Below are 24,877 nucleotides of genomic sequence, written 5' to 3' on the forward strand. Positions count from 1 at the left end.
CTTCTATATAAAAAAAAATGAAACATGCAGTCAAATAAGCCAAAATGTGCCATCAAGCAACAACTAAATGACAAAAGTAATAACACGTTTGATAGCGCGTGTTTATAACTATGCTCTTGTGTTGACCATACAAGGCTGTGGCTGCAGTGGTCGAGCTCTCTGAGTAACAGAGGAAAGTGTAACTATCCGTGTTTGGCTCAGACACATAAAACCCACAAATACAGAGCATATTTGTGAGCTGCAAAAGAAGGAATTCTTAGCAGCTTTCACTTGGCCTCACACAAAAGGCATGTCTTAAGGGTTTCATGAAAAAAAGCTTTAGTGAGGCTAGTAATAAAAGCTTTTCCATATAAAATTATATAATATCTATGTCTAGAATGGAGAACCAGTGTGGATTTTCTAGATTACAATTTATGCAGTTTGTGTCATATGTCATTATGAAGTGAATGAAAGACAGGGATGAGCAATACATTGGTTCCAGTATTGGCAGAGTCATTAAAACAATCAGAAATTTGAAAATCAGTCTGATCTGATCTATTTGGCAAGGCCCCAGTCTCTGTGAGCCCAGGTGGCATTCCCAAAACCAGAGGCGTAGCTAACCAACAAGCAAGACAGGCAATTACTGGCCCCCTGATCAAGTCGAGGTTCCAATAACCCTCAGTTGAAACCCCCGCCATTGGGAATATAGACTTTCGTCCCACTCTTCTCAAGGTGGCCGAGAAAAGACAAATAACTTAAGTCCTCGAAGGTTAGTTATGACATGTCTCCACTTCAAAGAGTAGAGTGAAACCTGTTTACCACACAAACACCCATCACAGACACATTCCTGAAGATAACTGCAGATTAAAGGAGCAGCCCACCTTTAGTAATAACATACACCAGTTATGCAACAATGCGCTATGTCTTTGGCAAACACAGCACTATATGCAGAATATAAAAAGAAAGCACAAAATAGAGTAACATTGAAGCACGCAGAATCGCTCTTTGGAAGCAAACAATGTCGGAATGGCATCTTTTCAAATCATTACTGAACGTTGGAAAAAGTGAAAGCCGCAAGGAGGAAAGTCCAGGGGAATGTATTGAGGAAACAGACATTACATTTACTGCAATTGCCATTACATTTACTATTATATAATACATTAAATATTAACAGTTGATAATCCTGGTATATTTAACAATCCCACTTTATGGTCCTGATATTGATACTAAAAGTAGTATTGAAAATGTTTACTTATTTGAGCAGGCATCAATACGATTACGGCTACAACTAATCTTGCTAATCGATTAATCTAGTGCCTATTCTTTCAATGATTAGTGGCAGTTTATGATCAAGAGGACAATTATTCAAAACAGTTTTCCATCAGATGATTTGAGCCTCGTCTTAATCTTCATCAAAACTAGTATAAAACCACCTGGAAATATTGAAGATACAATGGTTTTAAGAGTATCAAAATAGTTTGACATTTTCTTATTGTGACACTGCCACAAAGACACATTTTCACGACTATTGCTTTCCTCTGGCACAGCAGCTTCCGTTTCCAGATCTACTGTGTAAATCATTAGTTCATACAGAGATTTGCCTTTAGACACAACAGCGCAAATACAATAGGCGTTTGTGCACCTCGTTATGTGCACCACTCCAGCCCTTAATCATGTATCGCATGACTTCATCTGTCAAGTATGATGTCAAAGCACAGAATTTCTCTGCAAACGCCTTGTCTTCAGATTATATTATGAATAGAAGATTACTTACTTTATTACACACTAACATAAGTTGACAGCTTTGCAAAGATGTCCCGGACCAAAACATTCTCCTCAACTTAAGACATTTTTAACTTTCCATAGGAGGGGGAATGGGTGATAAGGTGATAAGGATACATCTTTACTCGAATCAACTCTACACGACCGTGGACATGTGCAAAGTGACTAAGCGCCTCGGCATGTCATTAGGAGCAGGTGGTTAAATGGAGCTTCAAGTCAAGCGGCCAGGACCAGTCGTGGCCGCGCTCTCCGGGCTACGTACTGGCAAAGCAAACGGGATGCAATCTGTTCAGAAAATGGCAAAGTTAAACATTGCTCGACCTACTGCGAAAGGACAAAAATAGACATCGTTTTTGCCATTAGATGCAAACGAGCATGTAAAACTGGAACAAAAAGCGGGCAACTCTCTGGGGCAGGAGGCGGGGGCAGGTCTATTGTTTATCCAGGACACCACAGAGACACCCCTTGGAGTCTCGCTTTGGGCAATGGGCTGGGGGTGCTAATGGGGGTGGGGGTGTGGTGGATTAACTGGTGGTGCATGGGTGGGATGGAGGAGCAGCTGGCGTGGCTACACTGACCCAGAGAGCGCAGGCCCGGACAGAGGCGGGTTAATGATCAGTCACCGGGGCAGCGAGGTCGTTCTCTGCACACGGCCAGATTTACACCTCCGGCACCTTTGGAAAACACCGACCAATTAACTAGTGCGCCTTAGTCACGGCCGGTTGTTACGACACACTTCTTTGAAACGTAGCGAGCGTGATTATATTCAAGATTTTAATACACATTTGCTTATATTTAGTTTGTAATGTTACTTCCTGGTTAGCCCTAGCAATGGCAAAAAAAAAAAGCAAAAGCTAAACAATCAACACCATAGTTATAATTTTACATATCAGAAGACCTTTATTTTGTCAAATGATTGCTAAAACTGTCTAAAATGTGTAGGTTGTGAGTAAATTGTCCGCGCATTTGAAATAAAAATGGTACTTCTTGATGACATTAGGCAATATAAACTATAAACTGCAGATTGACTAATATAAAACTATGGACAGGTGGTTCGTGTGGTAAATATCCATCAAAAAAAAAAAAGTTATACTTATAAAAACATGAGTATCTGTCATATGTAACGGATTATCTAGTCTATTGAAACTGTCCAGCGAAAAACTTTCATCGTCAATATTGACTGAATTACCAAAGTAGCAGTCAAGCAGATCAATTAGAAATAAAATGACAGAGCAAGTATTCTTTTCAAATAAAAGGCCGCAAGCTCATGTCAGATAGTCGATACAGAACAAGTGCCCAGGGGTGAGCTCAGTTACATCGGGCTGATGGAGCAGGGTGAGGCCAGACGGACAGGGCTCACACACAGTCATACACTCACACACACCTCTGTAAGAGCCACTCCCCGACAGACTGTCCCAAACACACCGGATTGACCTGGATCCACTGATAACAGGATATTACTAACAAACAGAGGCCCACACCTTTGACCACTCACAGCAGCAGCACTCTCCAAAAACAAGCAGTTATGGTCCGTCATATGTACTTTATTTCACAAGGTACATCATGTTTTTGATCATTTGAACATTCCAGAGATTGGGGGTCGCTTACGGCTTTGTTCAGCATGCATAAGACTTGAAATAATGCCAAATCACTAACATTTGAAAAGGGACAATTACCAAAGACAACACCTTTCAGATTTAGTTGATCTTCATTCGAAATAAGTTTATACAGGTTTTCAGGGCTGGTGTGGTGAAAATACAGATTTTACTTTTATAAATTGAGAACAGCCAATGAACAAGGTTTCATGAAAAAAATTAATTATATGAAACCTTAAAGCAGCCATGGCAGAGAAGTGGTTAAGACGCAAACTCAAGGTCTAAACAACAATTCTAAAAAGTCAGAAATTACTCATTCCCAATGATTACTGCCCTGCGGCACACAGCAGGACTGCCAAAAACTGCTGCGCCAATGTTTACCACTTTAAACTAATGGACATCTGAGTGCCAGTCTCTCAACCACAGGAACGAGAGATGCAGAGGGGCCAACTTCAACACACCAAACCTGCAGTGAGAGCAGAGCAGAGGGAGCAGAGCAAAGAGGGAGCAGAGGGAGCAAAGAGGGAGCAAAGAGAGAGCAGAGGGAGCAAAGAGAGCAGAAGGAGCAGTGCATGTGGGACAGAGCCTGCAGTCAGAGCAGCTGACTTCACACATGCAAATGCCCTCCACAGGGTGAAGCCTCCATACACTAGTTTCATAACGCGTTAGCTATTCCATCTTCAGTCAAGAATCATCCTGAAAAATAAGCATCATGATCAAGTCGAGATGAGAATTACAACTAAAAAAAAAGAACATAATGTTTGAAATTGGATGGCCCGATCACCATCTGTGCGCAGCTCGGCACATGGCCACTTCACGAACTCCCCAAAGGTTATGAACAACAAATTATCTTACAATTCTGGAGCTGTGAAGTCGTCGTCTTCTGCAGACAAACATTCCTGCAATGTTTGGCATCCACTAAAAACAGGCGCTTCGCATATGTCAGAGCCCGAACACCTGCGGCACACCGGGGAGTCCAGCCATGACAAAACAACAACAACTGCAGACCACAGCTGACCAACAGCAACTGGTCCAAGAGTCTTCAGGAGGCACACACTCCTCCAGTTTAAAGATGCATCAAACTGTGACATGAAAAGGAGAAACACATCAAGTTCATCCATTATAAGATGCATTTATAAACACACACCTTCACATTTTAGGAAACTGTTTGTTAGCATGGTACAAATAGCAGTTGCACAAGGTCATAAAAAGGAAATGAAAATCAAGGCATGGAATGTGGTTGTGCATCGAACGCCTTTCCCTGAACTCAAAAATGAAACTACAAAAACAAACATTAAGGGAGTAATGTTTGTGCTTGTGGGATTATTCAACAAATTGCCCAGTTTTAATGGAGTTTTAGGACCGAGGTGGTAGACAATCTGAGAGCTGGCTCAGACAAAGATCATAAGCAAAGGCACATGATTAAAACTTCAACATCCCCGGTGCCGAGATGAGCCAGCCCGACCTGAAAAACCTACCCGGAGGAGAGGTTCACATATTATGGTCCAACGAGCCCCGGGGCAGCGCGTCACACGGGGTCAAGCAGCACGACGGGGACCTACAATGAGTGTGCACTTCACACGGGAGGATACGAGGACGTCAAATACCTCTTCTGAGCCAGAGAGGCGGAAAAGAGCGCGAGCCTCTCACGCCCTCCATCCTCTTCCACCACACCCAGCTTCAAATGCTCGGGTTATGTAATGCAGACAGGGAGCCAAAACATGGGGCTGATGATGACGGATAAACAGCATTCTCTGCGCTCAAACCTGAACACTGTTGTTTGGACCGTCTCAAAGGGCTCTGTGAATGCCAGTGTAGCAGCATATTTTAAAAAGGTGCGCTTCAGAGGTTATTTGCTTTACCTGCAATAACCTCACAGTATTAAATCCGTCTATCTCCATGGAGACAGGCAGGTGACACCCTCAAGTTAAATTACAGGTCAGATCCAAGGAGATGTGACCTCGCTCTCTGGAAGAATGGCTGTTATTTTTTAAAAAAAAAGGTATTTTAGAGCAATAACCCCTGTAAATGAATACATGTAAAGAAGTAAAAGATCCTTGACCAGAAAAGTTACATATTGCATTTAAAGCGATATAAATTATGTAAGCCGGAGCTGAAACGCTACCTTTGGTGAGGTAGAGTTCTTCAATTATTTAAGACAGATTTCTGGGGTGCTCCCACGGTGAAGCTTAGAGTTGGGGAAATAGTTTCCATGAACAGAACATTAGAAACATAATCAAATGTGTCTTGTAACACGTCCAAGCCAACCCACGTGTGCCTTCACTAGACATCCCCCTTTGGGACCATTACTGTGCGTAAATGTTTCCATTTTCAGGCCCCGTTGCTTTGATGAGCCGCGCGGAGGACAAACACTCCGAGCCACATCATCATTAATTAATCTTGCACAATGGCATCTCAAGTCACAGTGCGCGACCCGCTCCTTTTGCATTTGTCACGTTTTTCACTGACGCCCAAAAGGAAGCCTCGCCATCCATCACCACCGCGCACTGGACCCGCACAAAGGCGACAGATTCCTTCCACAACAACATGATTTCTTGCGGCTTGGGTGTAAAATACATTATTTCTAGACATTAGCGATGCATTGCAGATTAAACTATAAACGCGTTTGCTTGCGAGCCACAGAGTAAATTATTGTCCGTACCTTCCAAATATCCACGACAAGCCTTCCGTTTTAGCGCGTAGACGTTCGTTTAGGCGAAGGCGACGCGGCTCGGCGGCGGCGTGAGGAGCGGCGAGGGGGAAACAATGAACGACGAGCTGCAGCTGTGTCTTCCCTCCACGTTTGAGCCGCGGCAAACAGCCTGGTTCATGAAGGGTGGGCGCGGGGGGAGTGACCCGGAGGACGCGGGCTGTGGAGGGACGAAGCGTGGCGGCGCTCGTAAAGACACATGCAGATTAAAACCCCGCGAGCGGACCAATCAGGGCGCGCGCTCGGTGTTTATGCAAATGTTGTTGACGTCACATATACAGCAGGGGAGAGGCGGGGCCACAGCACCACGGTCTCAGGACTATTGATGGGTGTGGGACCCATGGTGGGACCAGGGAGGTGGAAACAGAGCTACACGATAGTTCTTATGATTTGACAGAATTGTGTCAGCTTTAAAAGTCACACAATCAAACAAACATAGCCTCTTTCCCAAATCATAATTAAAAGTAGGCTAAGCAAGCCTTGGGCTTGATAGCCTTCATAACAAACTTATTTTTGGGGCTATATGAGAGGGCTTTCCCATAACAAAAAGGGTGTTAAGGAGCCAATATAATGTGGAAGAACATTTCAATCAAATAAATAAATAAATAACAACAACACAGCTATAATAAGCTGCTGCTATCATTTGGGAGCAAATGCATACATAAACTACAGAACATCGACTCTTTATATGTTACAAAATATGAGGTTGTCTATATAAATGTATTCATGATGTGCCGGCCGCTTTACACCAAAGTGCTGCTGCATCTGCCCTGTGCTGCTGCATTGTTATGTGCATACTTGGAGGATGATACTGATACTTTGCACTTCCTGAGCAAACCAGTTACATACTTGACATTTTTATCATTTTTATTTTGCAGTGCAAATGACTTCCTTCTGAATACTAGTGCCTGCTTCACAATAGTGTCAATTTATTTATTGTACAAGTAAAGAATACACATCTGATTGTATGAATGCACTGCAGCTGCGAGTGCCACAATTGGATTTAAAAGGAAAAAGAGAGACAAAGTCCAATGCAAACAAAGACGCACAAAGCATGGACTGGTTGAATCACTCTCTTTTTATATGGAACAAAAAGAAGGTTATTGGTAAATTAACAAAGTCTTAAAAAGGGAAATGCAGGAAGATAAGTGAATAAAAGTTTTAATGATAGTTTTGTTGCATCTGTTGAAAAGTGAGAGTGCATGAGTCATGGCCCAGCCCAGATTCTCCATTCAAACCAGTAGTTTCAGTATTTCCGACAAACTCAGCGCCAGACTGAAGGAAAAACCCCAATTCCCCTGAATCTGCTTTTACACTCCTCATAAAGTTCACCCACAAAATATTTACTGACACTGGGTGTGTGATTTATAGAGGTGGAACAACCAATATTTTCTATTTTTAAAGCTAAAGAAATAAACTTTTAACGCTTCTTCAACCTTTTTTGTTTTGTTATGAATTTTCAACACAAACACTACCTCCATTTAATAGTTTCACTTCTTTCATTTGTGTATCACGAATGGCACCCTTCATTATATCACAGCTACAGTTCCAAATCCTCTCACATCCTGCCCATCCATTTCAGATAGTCTGTAATGTGGTTTCACGAGGGAGTGGTTCTAGTGCAGTGTGGAGGAAACCTTTAACACAATTAGGATAGACTGGTGCAATCATACACTTATACAGACTTCACAGCTCAGAAAATGTCTATTTAGTTTGCCGTACACCTCAAAGAAAACAGACAAAAGCCCACATTAGGGCTGCAACTAACCATCATTTTGCTCATCAATAAGTCTCGATTTGTACTGATTCTGACCCAGATTAACCAGTGAAGTGAAGCTGTTTGAGGATCCTGGTGGAGAACGTTTATGGACAAAAGAGTGCTTTCATCAAATTCACAAAATGGACACATTTTCAGGCAATTACCGCCCAATTTGAGTCAAAAAACGTATTTTCTCAGCTCATGGCATGTTTTGGAACCTACTGTATATATGGACCAGTTAACAATTATTCGATTACTAAATTAGATTATTTAAATGCTCCATTAGTTGCAATTAATTGATTGATTAATTGTTGCAGCCCTGGCCCACATACAGTCAAGAAAACCCTCACTGCAGACAAACTCTGAATAGCTACAACAGGGGTACACAACACTAATGCATTACTATTTTTGAGAACTGGAAAAAGACCATTTAAAAGTGGAACTAATTCAATACTGCAAAAAGTTCCTGAGATGTATTACTAAGACACTCAGGAGTAATAAAAACAGTGTCCAGCTGCTGAGTCTTGCCCTAACCATTAAGAACAGAGTTGTGCATAATGTATGGTATGATCAAAGTGAAGATGTGCTTCATCATCAGCCAAAGGCCTGCGTCTGTGCAGCTCCATAAGCAGGATATGAGCTCATCTTTTTGGGTCGTCCTGCAGCAGACTGTAGGCCGTATGTTCAAACTCAACAATTCACAACACACAACACTGTGTACATCCTTTCTTTGCTTGAACTCAGTCTTATTGATAGTGAACAAGTATTATAAAATGCAGACACAGGCACATGTGAAAGTGCACCTCCTTCTGGACTCTGAAACATACTACATTGAATTTAATCAAATATAAATACACAGTACAAACAGTTTGGTTTCAAGTAAAACTTCAAGTGCCGTATGAAAGACAAGGAGAGTCATCTTATCAGGTACATCCCATGTATGAGTAAGAAGGCAAAGGCTGTATTCTGAAGGTATACACAGGCACATTGTTTGCACATGCAAATACAGAAGCCTAAAAGCATACTTTAACCTATTTATGAACTGTAATAATTATTTGCACACTTCTGGTTAAAATATAACAACATATTACCAAAAACCTACACATCAAAATAAAAAATAAAACAATGGATTGCCCCATATTAAAGTCAATTCTTGGACCACATGGATACAACGTGAATAAAGTAAATCGGCTTTTGTAGTGATTAACAATATTCTTGTGCAGCAGTGTTTTACCATGTTGGGATTTTCTAAGAGTTTTCTCAGAGAAAATATTTGCTATGCTATGGCAGCAACCACTTTTAATAGCATGACTTTATAATTTATATTGATTAAAATACATAATAAAGACACATTGAGCAGTAAATATGTGCAATTCAGAACCATAACCCTCATAACCGGTTTGACAGTTTGTAAAAAACATTTCAAAATACAAACTACAATGTACATGTTTTGTCACATGTATTAGAAATGAATGAACTCTGTCTACATTTTAAAAAAATACTGTTGCTGTAAAACATTAAAGGCCTGTGTTTGTGCGTCAGTGACATAATGACAAATTTGAAGTGGCATATTCACAAGTAATGTGTCCTTAAGGCCACTAGAGGGAGGTAGTGACACACCTGAGGTCACGGGTTGTTTTCAGTTCACCAGAAGGACATCCTCATATGTCGTTGTTCTGAAAGGTCAATAGATTATCAGCAGATGTGAAAATGAAAGTTCTTTATGGTGTGTCTTTATGGTACAGACACATGCGTTACCTGTCACAGCAGCAGAAGAAGGAACATGGAGATGTTTCCAGTCCCCTGAACTTCCCTGAGCTCGGAGCATCTGTGCATTCTGCTATAAAGGCGTGCAGGTCTGTGATGTGCACTGGTTCCTGGGTTTGATGCTTAATTAACCAGAAAACAAAACATGAAATAAATATTCAAATAAGAAACCTGAAGAACTTAAACTAATAAAGAAAATATCTGTCAATAATAAAATAATATAAATAAATAAGTTGTACCTTGATAGTCTCGTATGCTCCTGTGATGAGAGCGATGAACAAAGACAGCACCATGTAGATGAAGAGGGAGATGAAGGAGTACAGATACACCTGACTGAAGAGCCACACTAGAGTGCTGCTCTCTCTCAAGCCCGCAAACGTCACAAACATGTCGTCTCCATTGATGAGGGAGAAGAGGCACTCGGACACCATGGACAAAGATCGAAACTGAAAATGAAACAAGATTAACAGTAACGGGCATTTTATACGAGCATGACAAAAGGGGGATTTACCTTCATATGATACGGTCCCAGAACTATCCAGCCACAGAAGCAGTAACCGAGGTAGATGACAGCTACACAGCAGCAGAACCGTATGACGTTGGGAAAGGCAGCGCGAAGTGTCACGATCAAGATCTTTATAGAAAAGAAATGGATCAGATGATATACTCTAAACACTCTAATGCGTACAATATGTACTTGAACATTTTTCAGTGTACGGACATTGTACTTTTGGAAAAAGGTCAAATAACGAATGACTCCGACCCACACGAGGAGAGTGGAGGTCCCCAGCAGAATCCCACAGAGGTCGTAGGATGAGAAATTCTGCCAAGGGGAAAACATGATGAATTTTAGTTGTAAAACAATAAAAAGCGACATTAAAATCATTCGGTAACACAAACCTTAGACTCAATTCCAATTTTGATGAACGTGCCAATGAGGGTGAATATGTCACTGATGATGAGGAGGATGTACCACGTGTTGATGAACTCCAGTCGGTCTGACCAGCCCACTTTACGATCCATACACTCTCGGAAGAACTGGACAAACTCCTGAGCGAAGTGACAGCAGTAAGAGAAGTTACAAGCGGTATAGAAAACGAGACGATGAAACGGCGTGTAACTGCTCCGTGTGTAATTCTGTCCGTACTTGCTGCAGGATGATCCCTCTCAGTATGGAGCGTCCACACAGCAGCAGTGACAACAGGCACACCACGGCCACGATGATATCAAACGCCATGCGAGAGTAGTTTTCAGCTGTAAACACCCAAGCACAAAACACAGTCGTCAAGTGTAGTCGTAAAATGGCAGAGTTTGTACACCAAATGTAAGTGAATGGACCTACCTTGTCCTGAGACACTTGGGTCCTTACACTCCTTTATAGAGGCGTCATTCTTTAACCAAATCTTCACTTTGCCGCTGTTCGCTTTGTTGTCTAAGACTATCTGCAGGATGGGGAAATGACACAAAAATATGATGTCAACGTTTGATTAAGGAGTCAAAATACTGTTAATCAAAAAGACCATATTCTCTTTTTGTTATGAATAGTTTGGGACAATCAAGTAAAGAGCCCAGAATACATTTAGTGAAACTTTGAGCGAATGTCCTGTGCAATTATTCAGTGTTTTGAGCCTTCTACTTCAGACATTTGTGAAGAAATACCTCTGCAAAACTGGAACAATGCATTAGCTACGGTCTATGCTGTTAAAAAACTAGAAATAATAATATATCTAAACAAATACTCACGGTAATTGAAAATGTATAGCAGTCTGGGATCTCGTTGTTGATGATAGTCTGGATATTGATTGCCTTCAGTTGGAACTGGATGGTGACGTTAATGAGCCTGCAGACAGGAAAGAGACTTAGACACGGATAAAACTCTCTTACATACTGCACGGATGACATCTTAGGGTGTCGTGGTGTTTACTTGTGGAATTTAAGGGTGAAGTTCCTGTAGGTGTTGGTGAGAGGAACTGAGGGGATCAACAAAGGGTTCACGCCAACGCAATCTGAACACACAGTGAAGCACAGAAGTGTATCGAGGTTATGCACTGGCTATCTTTTATTAAAACATTCTGACTGAGCGTGTTTCTTATTTTTTGGGCGGTATTAAAAAAAATACTCGATCTTCATTCCGTTTGTCTTTTCAAAACATTAACATTAACTAAACATACTTTTAAATTGTGCCATTTAATACAAAAAAATACTCAAATATCTTCCTTCAGTGTCTCTATTCAAAACAAACTTGAGCGCTCTATCTTTTGATTAATTGCCCAGCAGAACGTACAACAGGTATTTTCCTCAACAAACTCTGAAACATCTTATTTAAACATCTTATTTAAGGACAGACAGGCCTCAGTTTACTGTGCGTGATCTCAAGTCTGTATCAGTGATGAAAGTGAGCACGGCCTGCAGTGTTTATTAGAGCCGTTTATGTGGTTTACATGATTTTCTTCACATACAAACTAAAATAGAGTTTTGGACCTTTGTATTTGCTGGAGCAGAACTTTGGCATTTGATCTCTTACAGGAGAACGAGTCATTCCTCACCACTGACTCTCTCATGTTTACCACTCTGCCATGCTGTGATGTCATCTACATAACCTTTATATAGACAGAGGTGGGCCATATGGACAACATTGCAGCCTTTTAAAACTATTTATTTGTATTTATTTTTGTTCCCTCGTAGAAAAGGATTTAAGAGTAGTCATGCGGATGCTGTTTTGAAGATCAAGACCCCCAAATGCAGTGCACACGTTGAACACAGAAACACAACTCAGCTGGTCTGGATTGCATCTTATATCTTCTGTGTAAAAGTGCATGTTGCGTTGTCCATCTACCTGTGAGGACATGAGGGTCTATGTCGAAAGTGTCATTGGTGGGATCGATGTGTCCTCTTCTGTAGTACTGCTGGCACAGGGTCAGTGCAGTGTCGTTCCCACCAGCCCCGTACACGTAGGCATAGCGCCCCACTGTGGTCTCAGGTAAGGCCAAGTACTACAGGGGCAAAAGAGCACAGAGGAGCAGTTATAAAGAGGTTTACTTCTGATTTAAAAATAACTTTAATTGAGGCAAACCTGGTCCACGGCGTAGAACATGTGGTCGTACACATCATTCTGAGTGTAAACCGCAAATGCATCATCAGTCGACTCATCGTAGTCTTTGAGAAATAGGTTTTTGAAGGTCATCGTGTTTTCCTCTTTAAAAGTCACCACCACCTGGTTACTGAGGCCAAACAGCACCAACTGTATTCAAAGACAAAAAGACAATAAACACATGTTAAAATCATTTGTGGTATTTTTTAGCAGCTTTTTTCGACACATTGAAGATAATACATTTTATATTTCACTTATGTTTTATCACATCTCTTTTCAATCATTACAACAGTACACGGATGGGAGAACATTAAACACTCATAGTTAAACAGTTACTTAATAGTTGCGGAAGTGTTGTGTTTCTGCATTTGAATTTACGCACATTGCTCATAGGAAGTAATTGGATTGCGCAAAAAGTCAGCGTTTACTTTTACCTGTGCAGTGACAATGCCAATTTTGAGCATTTGCAGTATCAGTTTGTAAGGCTTGCGACTCTTTGCCTGGAATTTATCACAGGGACTCATGAAGAAGTACTTTAGTTTCCTCCGAAGAGCCTCCTCTTTGTGGTCAGCGCCGACCCAGCGCCCGGCGGAGGGGGTCGGGAGCTGGCGGGTGGCGTGGCTGTGTCTGTTTGTGTTGCCATGCGTGTGGAGAGTGTCGTGTTCCCCACCGCTGTCCCCAGAGCCACAACGAGTGACAGGACAAGGAAGGCCTTCGTGGTCTGAAAAGCAAAGGGGGAAACAAACGTTGACGGGAACTCACACCTCTTATCTTTATTAGTGTAGTGTTTGTGGTAGAAACAGAAAAACGGCAAGCGAGTGAAAGTCAATGACGGAAACTACAAATTACCAAGTCGGACAGTTTTAACTCATGGAACATGGAAAAGAATACAACATTATCTTTTATGTTGTAAATGTGTTCTACTTATTTTTTCATAAATGCATCACTGCCCAATTCAATATGTGTCAAATATCAGATATATCTTTGACATTTCAAACCTCAAAATACCATCTTTAAACAACTGTCGTTATTTGCGTGAGACAAACATTTGAAAAGCTCTTTTTTCTAATCCTTTCCGTTACCAGGAGAGCGCTGCACGTGTCAAAATATTCAAGGTGATTTTCCACGCCATTCAACAAAACTGTGTTAATTTAAGAACGTCAATGAATTCAAATAAAACCAAACGTATGCTGCTCTCTAAAATGCCCTCTAGTGACACAAACTTGTAGATTTGGACGTTGATGAGCTTCAAAGGTGCTGATGCCATGTCTAGTCCCGTCACCCTACATTTACTGAAGCCTTTGTCAGCAGAACTTAAACCTGATCTGTCACTATCACCTCTGTCACAACTAGATCATAATGACACTCTCCCTGTAGCGTTTTCACTGACAGGTTATGAAGGAAATTCCAGGTTTGGTTTGAAAATGTTTGTTATGAAGCCAAAAAACGTCAGTAATCTCGGCTTATACTTAAAGTGCCAATGACAGGATTTTACGATTTCCTAATGTTGACTTTATTTGGTGTATTCATACCTGTTGTACATATAAATTATAGTTTTACACCAATCGAGTCGGTATTTGTGGAGAAAGGTCAATGACTGGAAGTGACATCACACTAGGGACACTCATTCCAGTCAAAGTTTATGCATAATTTATACAAAGAAACAACTTTTTGAGTTCAACAAAAAAAGTCACTCTCATAGATTTTTGTTTGTCAAATGAAAAAATATGACTTTTTGCCCAGTGTTTGCTGGGTAATTTCCTAGTGTCATCAATAACAAACAGGAAGTGAGCTAATCTGGGATAGCATTATTAAAAATTGTTAACAAAATTCTAAATATATTTATCTTAACTGCATTTGAGTTCAATGAGTCGTCCAACCTGTCAGAGGCACTTTAAAATATTTGACCTATTATTTATTTATTATCACTTTTCTTTCAAATAAGTTACAGTAGTTATAATAAAGTTAATATTGTTCAGTTTGTAAAGTGGTTACTAAGTGTTTCAAGGTTTATTCTTCAGATAAAAACGCTGATAGAAAATATAAGCGTGAAGTGAAAACCCTCATTTCCCATTATTGGTTTTACAATAGGAAGTGTATTTTGGTAATTCTGTTTGAATATAGAATGTGGCATGAAAATTGAAGAACTAGATTCAAAATGAAAACAGGTGCAACAAAGACAGACACATTTAGGGTCAATCACATGTTTTAACCCTTCTTTTTTGGATGCCACCACCTTATTTTCTAATTTTATTCTTCCTCGTGTTCTCTCTGGTCCAGACCGCTTCTGTTTTCGTTGTCATTTTATAATAATACAAAAATAAAATACTTGATATTTCTACTTGATAATCCACTGATGATAAATATAGTTGTGGATTCAGAGCTGCCCTTTGACGTGAAATACTATTATTAACCATTTATTCTCTCAAATATAAATGTTTTTCATAATTAAAGCTACTTTTGAGGGTAAGTTTACAATCATTTCCCATTCTAAACCTACGATAATACGTTTACCGGCACGTTTTAGCACATTTCATTTAGCTTTTGATTATTTTCATCAGGATCCTCCGAAACAAGACTGAGATTCATTTTGTCATCATCACGGCCTTAAACAACGATACAGACAAGTTTGTGACGAGTGTTTGAAAGACTGCGTGACTACAAAACAGCTGGAACGAGCCATTTCACCTCAACATTTCACCCTGATAACATCTCTGAAGCCACACGCACTGATATCTTTGATCAGAGTGTGTCAGACAGAGATGTGACGGACAAAACTGGGTGCCAGACGACAGCCAAGGACTTCAGCAAAGACACTTTTAGACAGGAGCAGTTCATCTAATCTTTGAAGCGATCAGGCTTTTCCAGTTCATGTCCTCCTGTGAAGCTCAAGCACATAGGGACCAAAATGTCACTCAAACCAGCCAAAAACTGTCAACAATCCACCACTATCTGCTCTGCAATCGGGTCTGGCACACACACAGATGAAATACAATGTCACACACCACTAAAGGGAATGTCTTGAATGCAATCATTACAAATGTACCGTGATATGTGTTTAATGGACAGTTTCAATAGTGCAAAGCCATCGGAAATTATTCTTCTAAAAAGAAACTGCAGATGGAAGTTACCCACTTAACTACAACCTGGTGTGGAACATCTTGATCTTTTACGAGCTCTGTACATTGTCCCTTCAAAAAAAGAGATTCAACTAAACTAATTTAGAAGAAATGAGGACTAAAGCAGAAGCGCAATGATGTGTATAAATGTGAACATGATTGCACATTTATATAACACATAACTGACCTGATATTTAGGCTTTACATATATATTAAACTGAGAGGACAAGATCATTTTTGAATGACAACTGAACGAGTCAAGCAAGTTTGTCTTTACTGTGTGTTAGACTATGTATGGCTCTTGTTTAGTGTTATAAAGGCCATCTCAGTGTAATTACAGGTAGTGTAATAACCATTGTGACTGCATACAATGTCAACTCTCCAACAGTTGCCCAAGTATCAAAGATCATGTCTCGTTTTGAGAAGACAAAAGGAATCGACTTTATTATCTTTGTCAACAAGTCTTGAACTAACGGAGTTATCTGTGAGAGTGAAAAGTAAAAGTAGAACTGCAGTACATACCTGAGGAGTGTCGCGGCTCCTCTGATGTCATGGTGATACTTGTTCGAACACAGTAAATACGTAATAAATGGAGTTCTTCTATTTAACATATACTGCACTGTTTCTCTTGCAGCAGCAGCGGCGCCGCCTCGAGTCTTCCCGTGTGGTCATGTGACCCACATCACGTGACAAGCAGCCAATCCAGTCATCTGACCTCAAGGAGGGCCACGCGAGACACAGTTTATTTGGATGTTTTATTTTTCATTGTTTTCAGTCAACTATACAAGACTACAATAAATAGATTTAAAGCACATTATTATGAGTGTTAGAAAATAATATCGTCTAAATAACAAGTTATTAATTTAAAACAAATGAATTAAATAATAAACAGCTTTGTAAATTGGCAATGACACCTCTTCCCTTTCATTTCACAACACTGAACTTCCATTGTTGCAAAAGAACACCACAGTTTCATCAAACATATTAAGAAATATTTAGTTTCACACTTGTTAATCTTCTTTTACTGTAGTATACAGATCCCTAAAGGTGCACTATGTATTATTTCAGATGGAGGGTTCACCCCATGCATTTCTACATGGTGATGTTAATGCTTTACCTGGATTGTTCCATGGTATGACATCATCTGCTTGTCAAGACAAGAAGGTGGCAATAAATGTTACGTAGTGCTCCTTTAACATGCCCTCAAGACTGTAACTAAACTTCGGTATGTATTTTGGAAGCATTCTTTGAGTCAGATGATAGGTCCATGAAAAATGCCTAAGAGAGCTTTTGAATCCTCAGCTCTTTATTTGAGTGAAAACCTGCTTGGACACTGTTTATTTTACATAACAGACGAAGAAAAACAAAGCCAGCGTAAACTAAACTTAAAACTAATGTATGACCTAAAAGATACTTCAAGAATGCATCCTTTTCCTTGACATTCGCAGGTTGGTTGGTGCATATTGCTTACTATCTATCTGCCCTCCAGAGCCTTGTCCCTGGCGATCACTGCCTCGTCAAACTTGATCATGAGAGTGGTGCCCTTGTGCCAGTGGACGGTGACTTTAGCGGGGAAGCCACTGTTTGCCAGAATGGCCTCCACAATCCCTCCAGTGAAGGCCGCACAGTTCAAGGTGCTGTTGTCTTTGGGAACAGAGATATAAGTGTTTACGAGAGCCTCCTTTTCGATGATGTAGTACGTCTTGTCATCATCATTGGCCTGCTCCAGTTTGTCGGCCTCCTTTCCAAAGAGGGATCTCCAAACATTTACCTGTAAAAGCACAAAATAATTATAACATAAAGAATCTACGCCACATACAAATAACACTTAATACGTTTTGACATTGACTCTAAACATCAAAAACTGTATGTTTGTGGTCAACTGTGCCAAACCTTTAAAGAGATATATTGGCAAAAATGATACCAAAAAAATAAACAAAAGAACTGTGGAAAATAAAATAAACTGCTGGGTCATTACAAAATAAAATATCCACTGGTTTAACATTAGGCAAAGTAAAAAAATTGTTTTTTGATGCCCTTATTTTATTTGATCTCATTTCAGCATAGTCTATACTACTATTATTATTATTATTATTATTATTATTATACATGCTGCACATTGACGCCGAAGCAAGTTCCTAGTTTGTGAATTGTTAACTGATAATGGGGGGAAAAAAATCTGATGGCTCATAATAAAATATAAATAAAAGCTACGAGGAAAGCCCCTTTTGCATTATACAATATTTGCATACTTATCATTAGAAGAAAGATATAGCCTAGATAAGCTAATCATTCATAATTTCAGTGTTTCCCATGCACAGACAACTCTTATTAAAAAGGTTTTATTTATTAGGGTTAAGCGATATGTTGGAGTAAAAATGTGATAGATTGCCTCTATTTAATTTGTACGTGGTTTCTTTTAGGTGCAATTACCTTTATATTGTATTTAGAAAGTTCAAAAGGAATAATTTGTAATAACAGTTTAGTGTTCAACTTGTTTTTACACTGTGGGTGAGGAAATTAGATTCTCCTATAAAAGTCTTCTGTATTAATGGGAAATCCTGGTTATTATAATATCTTCATTTTGTAGATATTGTATGCCTAAATATACAAATTTATATATAGTCTAAGTAGGGGTGGGTAATATACCAAAGATTAAATTAATAGCACAATTTTCTTTGTATTGCTTTGAATGTGTAAGTAAAGTCATTTGCTTGTGTCGAGAGGGCACACTTAATTGCAATTAGTTAGATCCTCCTGTCACTCACTCAGAGCATTGCTGAAGATGACCAGTTGGAGGTGTGGATGGAAAAAGTGGATTTGTTTGAACATAAAGCTGCATTCAAGTGAAAATTGAGTGAATTACAATAAATCATTTTGACCAAAATGGCAAATTGTCACAAGACGTCATTATAAACCGCAATATTGGTCTAAAGCGGCATAGTAATGGGAACAGCTCCATTGACTTCCTGTTCAAAACTGCAAGACTTCCTCTTTGTAGCGAAATTTCCCCATAAAAAGTAGCATAGTGTCATTTACATGTTTTTGATTTTGAAAAGTGGCTACGTGAAATTTTAGAACTTTACACAAGTCACTCGGAGTCTTCATTTTTTTTTCTAATAATCTCAACTAAGTACAGGGATGTGGGCAGAGATAGGGGGTAGGAGAAAACAGGAATTTCCAGTGCATCTGATGCTCAGTTACAGGACAATACAGGATTACTTAAAACATGCATGAATCAATCAAAATACAACTATGAGTAAACTCGTGATGAGGAAACACAGTTGTAATAAAGGTTGACGGCTCATTAAAAGCATATTTTGTAAAACATGTCCTCTTTAAATTTGAGGGGTTGTGTGTCTTTTTACCTTAATAAAAAGTAGTATATTCAACACTTTGGTCTCGCGCTTGCCGTTCTTCTCCCTGAGCACCAGCACGTCCAGCAGACTGGCCCCCACACGCTGCCCCATCTCGGACAGCTTGGCCTGGAGCTCGGTCACGGAGTACACGCGGCTCTGGCAGTACTGCACCACCTCCGAGAAGAGCAGCCCGAAGGCGGACACGCTCACTTCGGTTTTGGGTCGCGAGAGAGGGCGCTCGAGTATGGCGGATTTACCTTTCGTGAAGCGAGTCTCCATCTTTTACTGATGACGACCAAAAGACAATCGTGTAGCTGCAGTGCTATGCCAATGTGGAAGAAGACTCGATGTTTGCAGCCGAAGGCGCTTTAGAAAGACATAAACAGAAAACGATTTCGCTTACAATTTTAGTTTGTTGTGGAATCGCTCATTTCCGGGTGTTGCGTGAAACGTCACTGTATCACATGACATATGGGCACATGACCCGATGAGCCGGCGTCACCAGGATGTGACGGATCAGTTTGGGGGGATTGATGTGCGCTATCAAAATAAAATATAAAAGTTGTTATATTTGCCCTGTCTGGAGTAGCTAGGTGGGTCTATTAACTCGTCTTCCCCAAAAGAATGCATACATGTTTTGAAGACTGACTTCCTCTTGACTCTGGTTAAAACGGATCCTTAACACCGATAAACCATTTATTCATGTTTTATTTTATTTTTATTGAGAACTAATTGTTAAATACCCGAGGTGGGGACATTTCCTCAATTTACAACAATAAAAGTTTTGGTTCCTTTTCCCACTGTGAGTAAATCATGGATCTATTTTAATATCGGAGTAAATCTACAAAGGACAAAAGCATGAGCGCATGCGCACATGTTTTGTGGCCTACCCTTCATTATAAAATTATAATTCAGATGTTAGGTCCAGTCTGTTACTCTTACTTGAGTAATAGTTTCCCCAAATATTTTCTTGTAATTATAATTTCTTGGACCACTACTTTGCACGTCGACTTAGTATTATTTTGAAGTAACTTACGTGAGTAAAATGTTTCGTTACCCACCTCTGCATCTGTAGACCCTGTGTCTCCAATAGCCGGCTCGCGGGCCAACTCCAAACCACCAAGCATTATGGTCTGGCCCAGTTTACCATAAATACAAATAAATTACATCTGTGGTGCAACTCAACACAGAGGGCCCCGGTTCATCTGAAACACTGCTCTGTCAAAGCACAAACGTGTGAATGTAACACGCACAAGAACTGTGAGTGTTTGTGAGTGTTTGTGTTGGATTGAAAGGCCTGTGCGAGTGCGCTATCCGCGATGTCCAGGTTGTCCCACGAAAAATGGACTGCGGTCTCGTTGTGCACCTTTGCGTTAGGCACGTCTAAATTCATGGGTATAGGTTGTTTCTATCTGAATATAAAACACACATGATTTTAGTGCTTAACATGCAGAGAACAAAATTTCCCCATATGTGGACAATAAAGGAATATCTTATCGTATCTAACTGTCTGTCTAGAAAGACTCAGGTGCAGGTCCAGAGTCACCAGTTTATTGCTTTCAGGAACTTTTCCCCATTGTTTATTTCATTATGTTGCATATACTGGTAGCCTTTATTTCAATCCGCAGTAATGGGCTTTTTAATTAGATGCAGTGCATGTTGAATTTTTGTGTTGATTTTTGTGTTGAACTTTTTGTGTTGAACTGTTCACTTGTATAGAATAAATAAATGGTAAATGGTCACATTTATATAGCGATTTTCTATCGTCAAGGCATTCAAGGAACCAGTCAACCATTCACACATACAATCACACACCAGTTGTTCGCAGACACTGGGGGCGAGTCGGCAAGTGTCTTGCCCAAGGACACAACAGCAGTATTCACCTGAGGCAGCTGCCACCCTGCGGGCTAGTGGATCTGACCGCTCTACCAGAGCGTGATTCGAATCGCCAACCATCAGATCAGAAGACGAGCACTAATAATAAATATATGCTAAATTAATTACCTTTGATCATAACTATAAATACACTGTTAATATGTAAATTACAGCTTTGTTTGTGAATGGTTAGGCTTTGTAGGAGCTAATTTTACAACTTATTGATCATATTTCAAATTTAAGCAAATTTCAAACAATTATGCGTTGTCTTGACATAAAAATGTGTAACCAGGTCAAGTCAGTCCTGAATTGACCTGAATCTTTAGACCATTGACTGACAAGCAGGAATAGTTTGTTTTTGACTGAACTGAACAAAGGTCTAAATCAATATTTGGACATTTAGCAGTGTACAAAGAGAAGCTTTCACGTAGGCTACTTATCTAACCTACCATTGCCATTTAGAAATCTCAGCAAAACTTGTTCATCAAATCTTTGGAGTAAAGCCTACTTTACAGACTCAAGAACAAGAATTTAATAGCCTGTGTTTATCAGCACTATGACTTCACTGGGACAGTTGTTTTTTAGTCTGACTTTTTTGGCCTTGTTCATTGTCTACAGCAGATCTTCAGGTAAGTGCGAAAAAATAAGAATGTCTGTTGGCCAAATTAGTTTTAACCAATGTAATATATGTCTTTTAACATATGCCTACATAGAATTTGGAAAATGTCTTTGGATTCTATACTTTTTTCACTGTGTTTGCTCACTTTACAAAACAGCCCAAGCAGAGTGTAGGCCATTATAAGTGTTCTTTTATTGATTGCAATATGGACCATATAATCAATTCTAATCCTTTAAAATACCCCATAATCTGAAAATGTATCAACAGTGCCACTAAATTGATTGGGTCTCTGAGTGATATTACGCAAATTGTTTGTATGCCACTTGGCCAAACCATTTACACATTTTTGTCCACGTTATGGCATATTAACATAATCCATCTCTTTTCTTTCAGTTGGCCACTTGCGCAATATAGACAGCTTAATACGGGCCGTGCGGCAGGTGGAAGAGTCCAACCTCAGCCTGCCCCCCTTGGCTTTGGTTCGAGCTCTGCGGAGAATCGCGGGTCATGACGACGCAATGACCGTGCACTTCTTGGGCACCTCTCATGTTTTCACTGACACTGCAGGTCTAGAGACAGCCATCCTCAACACTTCATCCTTCAGCTTTTTCGACAAGGCCCTCCACCACATAGTGACTGACAATGGTGAAGAGAGGGGCGTGGTGCTGGCCCCTGATGGCACCACCGTGGCCCTTGCACCATTGATGCTCGGGATAGAAGCAGGACTCAGTGCCTGGACGGCCGGGACTCCTCCTGCTGGGCTTTTCCCTCTCACACTAGGAAGGACGTTGGGGTTGACTTTCCTCAGCCTCCAAGATTTCCCCGCTTCATATCGCTTAGGGCCAAACGGATGCTGGGATAACGTTGAGTACCCAAAACTGTTCAAACTCTACCACTTACCCACTTTAGCTACTGATGCTGTCATAAGTGGGGGAATGGATGGGCTTATCCTTGGGACACATCTGAGCAACCTGCCTAAATCTGAAGCTTTACCATCCCTCAGCGAGATTTTGAATGGATACTACACTTTTGACTTACGGGAGGGGCAGGGCCTGGATGGTTTGACTGATAAAATTAGCCCAAAAAGAAGACACTTATCACGGTTGGTCTTGGAGCCTATCGATCTGCAAAATGAGGTGATGGAGACACTGGCGTTGGTTTGGAAGCTGGAGAGGACTGAGTGGATAGCCTTTGACACTGGGATTGCCCAAGCAGTGACGGAGGGGCTCAAGGAGTTTGTGAGCATGTACTGGGGTAAGAAACCTGTTTGTAGTCTTATTGTTGAAAAGTCATCTTTATGCTCCACATTAATTGGTTAAGGAGCATTAAGATGACATAGTGCTAGTAAATATATGCTATGTTTTCAAACCTAACAAGACATTCAAAACAAATGTTCCATTATGAGCAACGAAGAAAATACTTATGGCCATATGCTAAAAGTAAAAGGACACTAAATCACTTCACTCTGATTAATTAAATCCACCTGTCACTCACTCAGCATGACTGAGGCTGAGGCTAACCAATGAGAGGATGGGGACAAAATATGTTTGAGCAGAGTTCAGCTCTAATGTGCTGTACTTTCTCTTTGATCAGACTGCCCTCAGGTAATCCCCCGATGCCAGTGGGGAGCAAAGTCCCACATTGGTACCCCAATCCCTCTGTCCCTGCCTCTGGATCACCTGTTTGTCCATCACACCTACACTCCCTCCACACCCTGTCTGTCCTTCACTGACTGCGCCCGGGACATGAGAGCCATGCAACGCTTCCATCAGGAGGAGCGCGGCTGGAACGACATTGGTTACAGGTACAAAATAATACACCAGTGAGCCTCAAACATTTATCAGTAATTTCAATATATTATATAATACAATGATAAAATATTCATTGTAAACTCATGCAAAAAATATATATTTTGAAACAAAAAAGAAACAATACAGTAATAGAACTGAATAATTTGAGTCTGAATGTGTTTTTTGCCGACATCAGGTGTTTTTTTTAATGCCGCTACTATTACAAACTCCGACTTGTAGGTATGAAAGTGACATCTGTACTTGCCGTTGGTAGAATGGGTAAGGGTATTGCACATGTGTGCTTGTTACCATGGTGTATTGTGGGTTTGATCCTGGCCCTTGACCATTTGCTACACTTCCCTCTTTCTCCCCATTTCATGCTGCGGCTGCCCTGTCAATTAAAGCCTTCGGGCAAGAAAAAACAAATAAAATAAGGTCATATTTAAATAATTTAGTTCTTTCCTGCATATTTGCTTCTGTGTTTGATTTAATTTTGTTCTCTGCAGTTTTGTGGTGGGCTCAGATGGATATGTGTACGAAGGCACCGGCTGGAACACAGTGGGAAGACACACCAGAGGTCAGAACAGCGTTGGGTACGGGGTGTCGTTCATCGGAAACTACTCAGCGGTCTTGCCCTCGCGTTACTCCATGGATCTGCTGCAGCACCAGCTGGTTCAGTGTGCTGTGGGCAGAGGTAGACTGATCTCCAACTTCACCCTCAAAGGCCACAGGCAGGCGGTCAACTACACAACCTGTCCTGGAGACGCATTCTTCTCTGAGATAAGTCGATGGGGCAACTTTAGGGAATGACAGGTGGCTGGTTGGTGGCTTTTACAGAAAATAACCAATTGTGTGGTATAATTTGTCAGAGCTAATGCACTTTTATTCAAGTATATTACAGGAAAAAACTGCTAAATTGCATAGGTAAAATGTAGGTAAAAAATCTAAAAATGTGCATGATATGTTTTACTTTTTAGTTAGTGATTCTAGAACGTCTGCTAACAATTCAAGTCAATTCAATTTATTTTTGTACTTGTACAAAATAACAACATCTCTGACTAAATTAAACAGTTTTATAAGGACAAATAAAAGGTAATTCTGACATTGACAACAAAAATGTACCCTTATTTCTTTATTTGATATGGACAGAGCAATTACATTGGCAATTACATAAAAAAAAAATGAAATATCAACAATATATTTTTTAAATTTGCAAGAACTGAGCGAACAATATCAATTTTCCACCATACTCAATACTCAATTTACTTAGAGCAAGGTAAAAAACAAACTAAAAACAAAGCAAGCACTGACTGACAGTGTTGTGGAAATGTTTGTGATTTGTACACTTGTGAGAGAAGGAAATCAGAGGTTTTGAATCAATTGTTTTATGCAGAGATTATTCTTTTGCCCGAGAGAGATGTGTAGGGTGGGC

At 40.3% G+C, this 24,877-nt stretch overlaps 3 protein-coding genes across 4 annotated transcripts; 1 reads left to right on the forward strand and 2 right to left on the reverse strand.

Annotated features, from left to right (window-relative positions):
• Positions 1–8,615: 8,615 nt before the first annotated feature.
• Positions 8,616–13,406, reverse strand: mcoln1a (mucolipin TRP cation channel 1a). 2 transcript variants are annotated; one of them, XM_072463455.1, is made up of 13 exons: positions 13,118–13,406; positions 12,666–12,833; positions 12,429–12,585; positions 11,517–11,598; positions 11,336–11,432; positions 10,935–11,034; positions 10,740–10,846; positions 10,493–10,642; positions 10,314–10,415; positions 10,104–10,226; positions 9,832–10,038; positions 9,584–9,714; positions 8,616–9,501 (listed from the first exon to the last, which is right to left on the reverse strand). In XM_072463455.1, exons 1-13 carry the CDS (start codon positions 13,205–13,207, stop codon positions 9,465–9,467), a joined length of 1,551 nt encoding a protein of 516 aa, XP_072319556.1. In that variant the 5' UTR covers positions 13,208–13,406; the 3' UTR covers positions 8,616–9,464. The 2 variants fall into 2 exon arrangements, with proteins under 2 accessions (XP_072319556.1, XP_072319555.1); XM_072463454.1 differs by having other exon boundaries at positions 10,104–10,415.
• Positions 13,407–16,544: 3,138 nt separating this feature from the next.
• Positions 16,545–19,539, reverse strand: LOC140377940 (trafficking protein particle complex subunit 5-like). The gene is made up of 2 exons (XM_072463561.1): positions 19,171–19,539; positions 16,545–17,573 (listed from the first exon to the last, which is right to left on the reverse strand). The coding sequence occupies exons 1-2, from the start codon at positions 19,438–19,440 to the stop codon at positions 17,277–17,279; spliced, it is 567 nt and encodes a 188-aa protein (XP_072319662.1). The 5' UTR covers positions 19,441–19,539; the 3' UTR covers positions 16,545–17,276.
• A 1,936-nt stretch (positions 19,540–21,475) lies between these two features.
• LOC140377712 (N-acetylmuramoyl-L-alanine amidase-like) lies at positions 21,476–24,373 on the forward strand. Its single transcript, XM_072463247.1, has 4 exons — positions 21,476–21,665; positions 22,049–22,909; positions 23,249–23,459; positions 23,952–24,373. Exons 1-4 carry the CDS (start codon positions 21,593–21,595, stop codon positions 24,253–24,255), a joined length of 1,449 nt encoding a protein of 482 aa, XP_072319348.1. The 5' UTR covers positions 21,476–21,592; the 3' UTR covers positions 24,256–24,373.
• Positions 24,374–24,877: the final 504 nt, after the last annotated feature.

Source organism: Eucyclogobius newberryi, unplaced genomic scaffold, assembly GCF_026437365.1.
Source record: "Eucyclogobius newberryi isolate DKJ021-1_F unplaced genomic scaffold, fEucNew1.0.hap1 SCAF_4, whole genome shotgun sequence".
Classification (NCBI taxonomy): Eukaryota; Metazoa; Chordata; class Actinopteri; order Gobiiformes; family Gobiidae; genus Eucyclogobius; species Eucyclogobius newberryi.

Bases quoted from the DNA above. Each gene is read 5' to 3' on its own strand.
- mcoln1a (XM_072463454.1), bottom strand. From the start codon at position 13,207: ATGAGTCCCTGTGATAAATTCCAGGCAAAGAGTCGCAAGCCTTACAAA. The intron at 10,416-10,492 runs GTTTGTGTTACC...TCCCCTTGGCAG, and splicing joins AAATTGGAATTGAGTCTAAG to AATTTCTCATCCTACGACCT. The intron at 9,715-9,831 runs GTACAACTTATT...TGGTTAATTAAG, and splicing joins GAGCATACGAGACTATCAAG to CATCAAACCCAGGAACCAGT.
- LOC140377940 (XM_072463561.1), bottom strand. From the start codon at position 19,440: ATGGAGACTCGCTTCACGAAAGGTAAATCCGCCATACTCGAGCGCCCT. The intron at 17,574-19,170 runs GTAAAAAGACAC...GTGCTTTTACAG, and splicing joins ATATACTACTTTTTATTAAG to GTAAATGTTTGGAGATCCCT.
- LOC140377712 (XM_072463247.1), top strand. From the start codon at position 21,593: ATGACTTCACTGGGACAGTTGTTTTTTAGTCTGACTTTTTTGGCCTTG. The intron at 21,666-22,048 runs GTAAGTGCGAAA...CTTTTCTTTCAG, and splicing joins TGTCTACAGCAGATCTTCAG to TTGGCCACTTGCGCAATATA. The intron at 22,910-23,248 runs GTAAGAAACCTG...CTCTTTGATCAG, and splicing joins GTTTGTGAGCATGTACTGGG to ACTGCCCTCAGGTAATCCCC.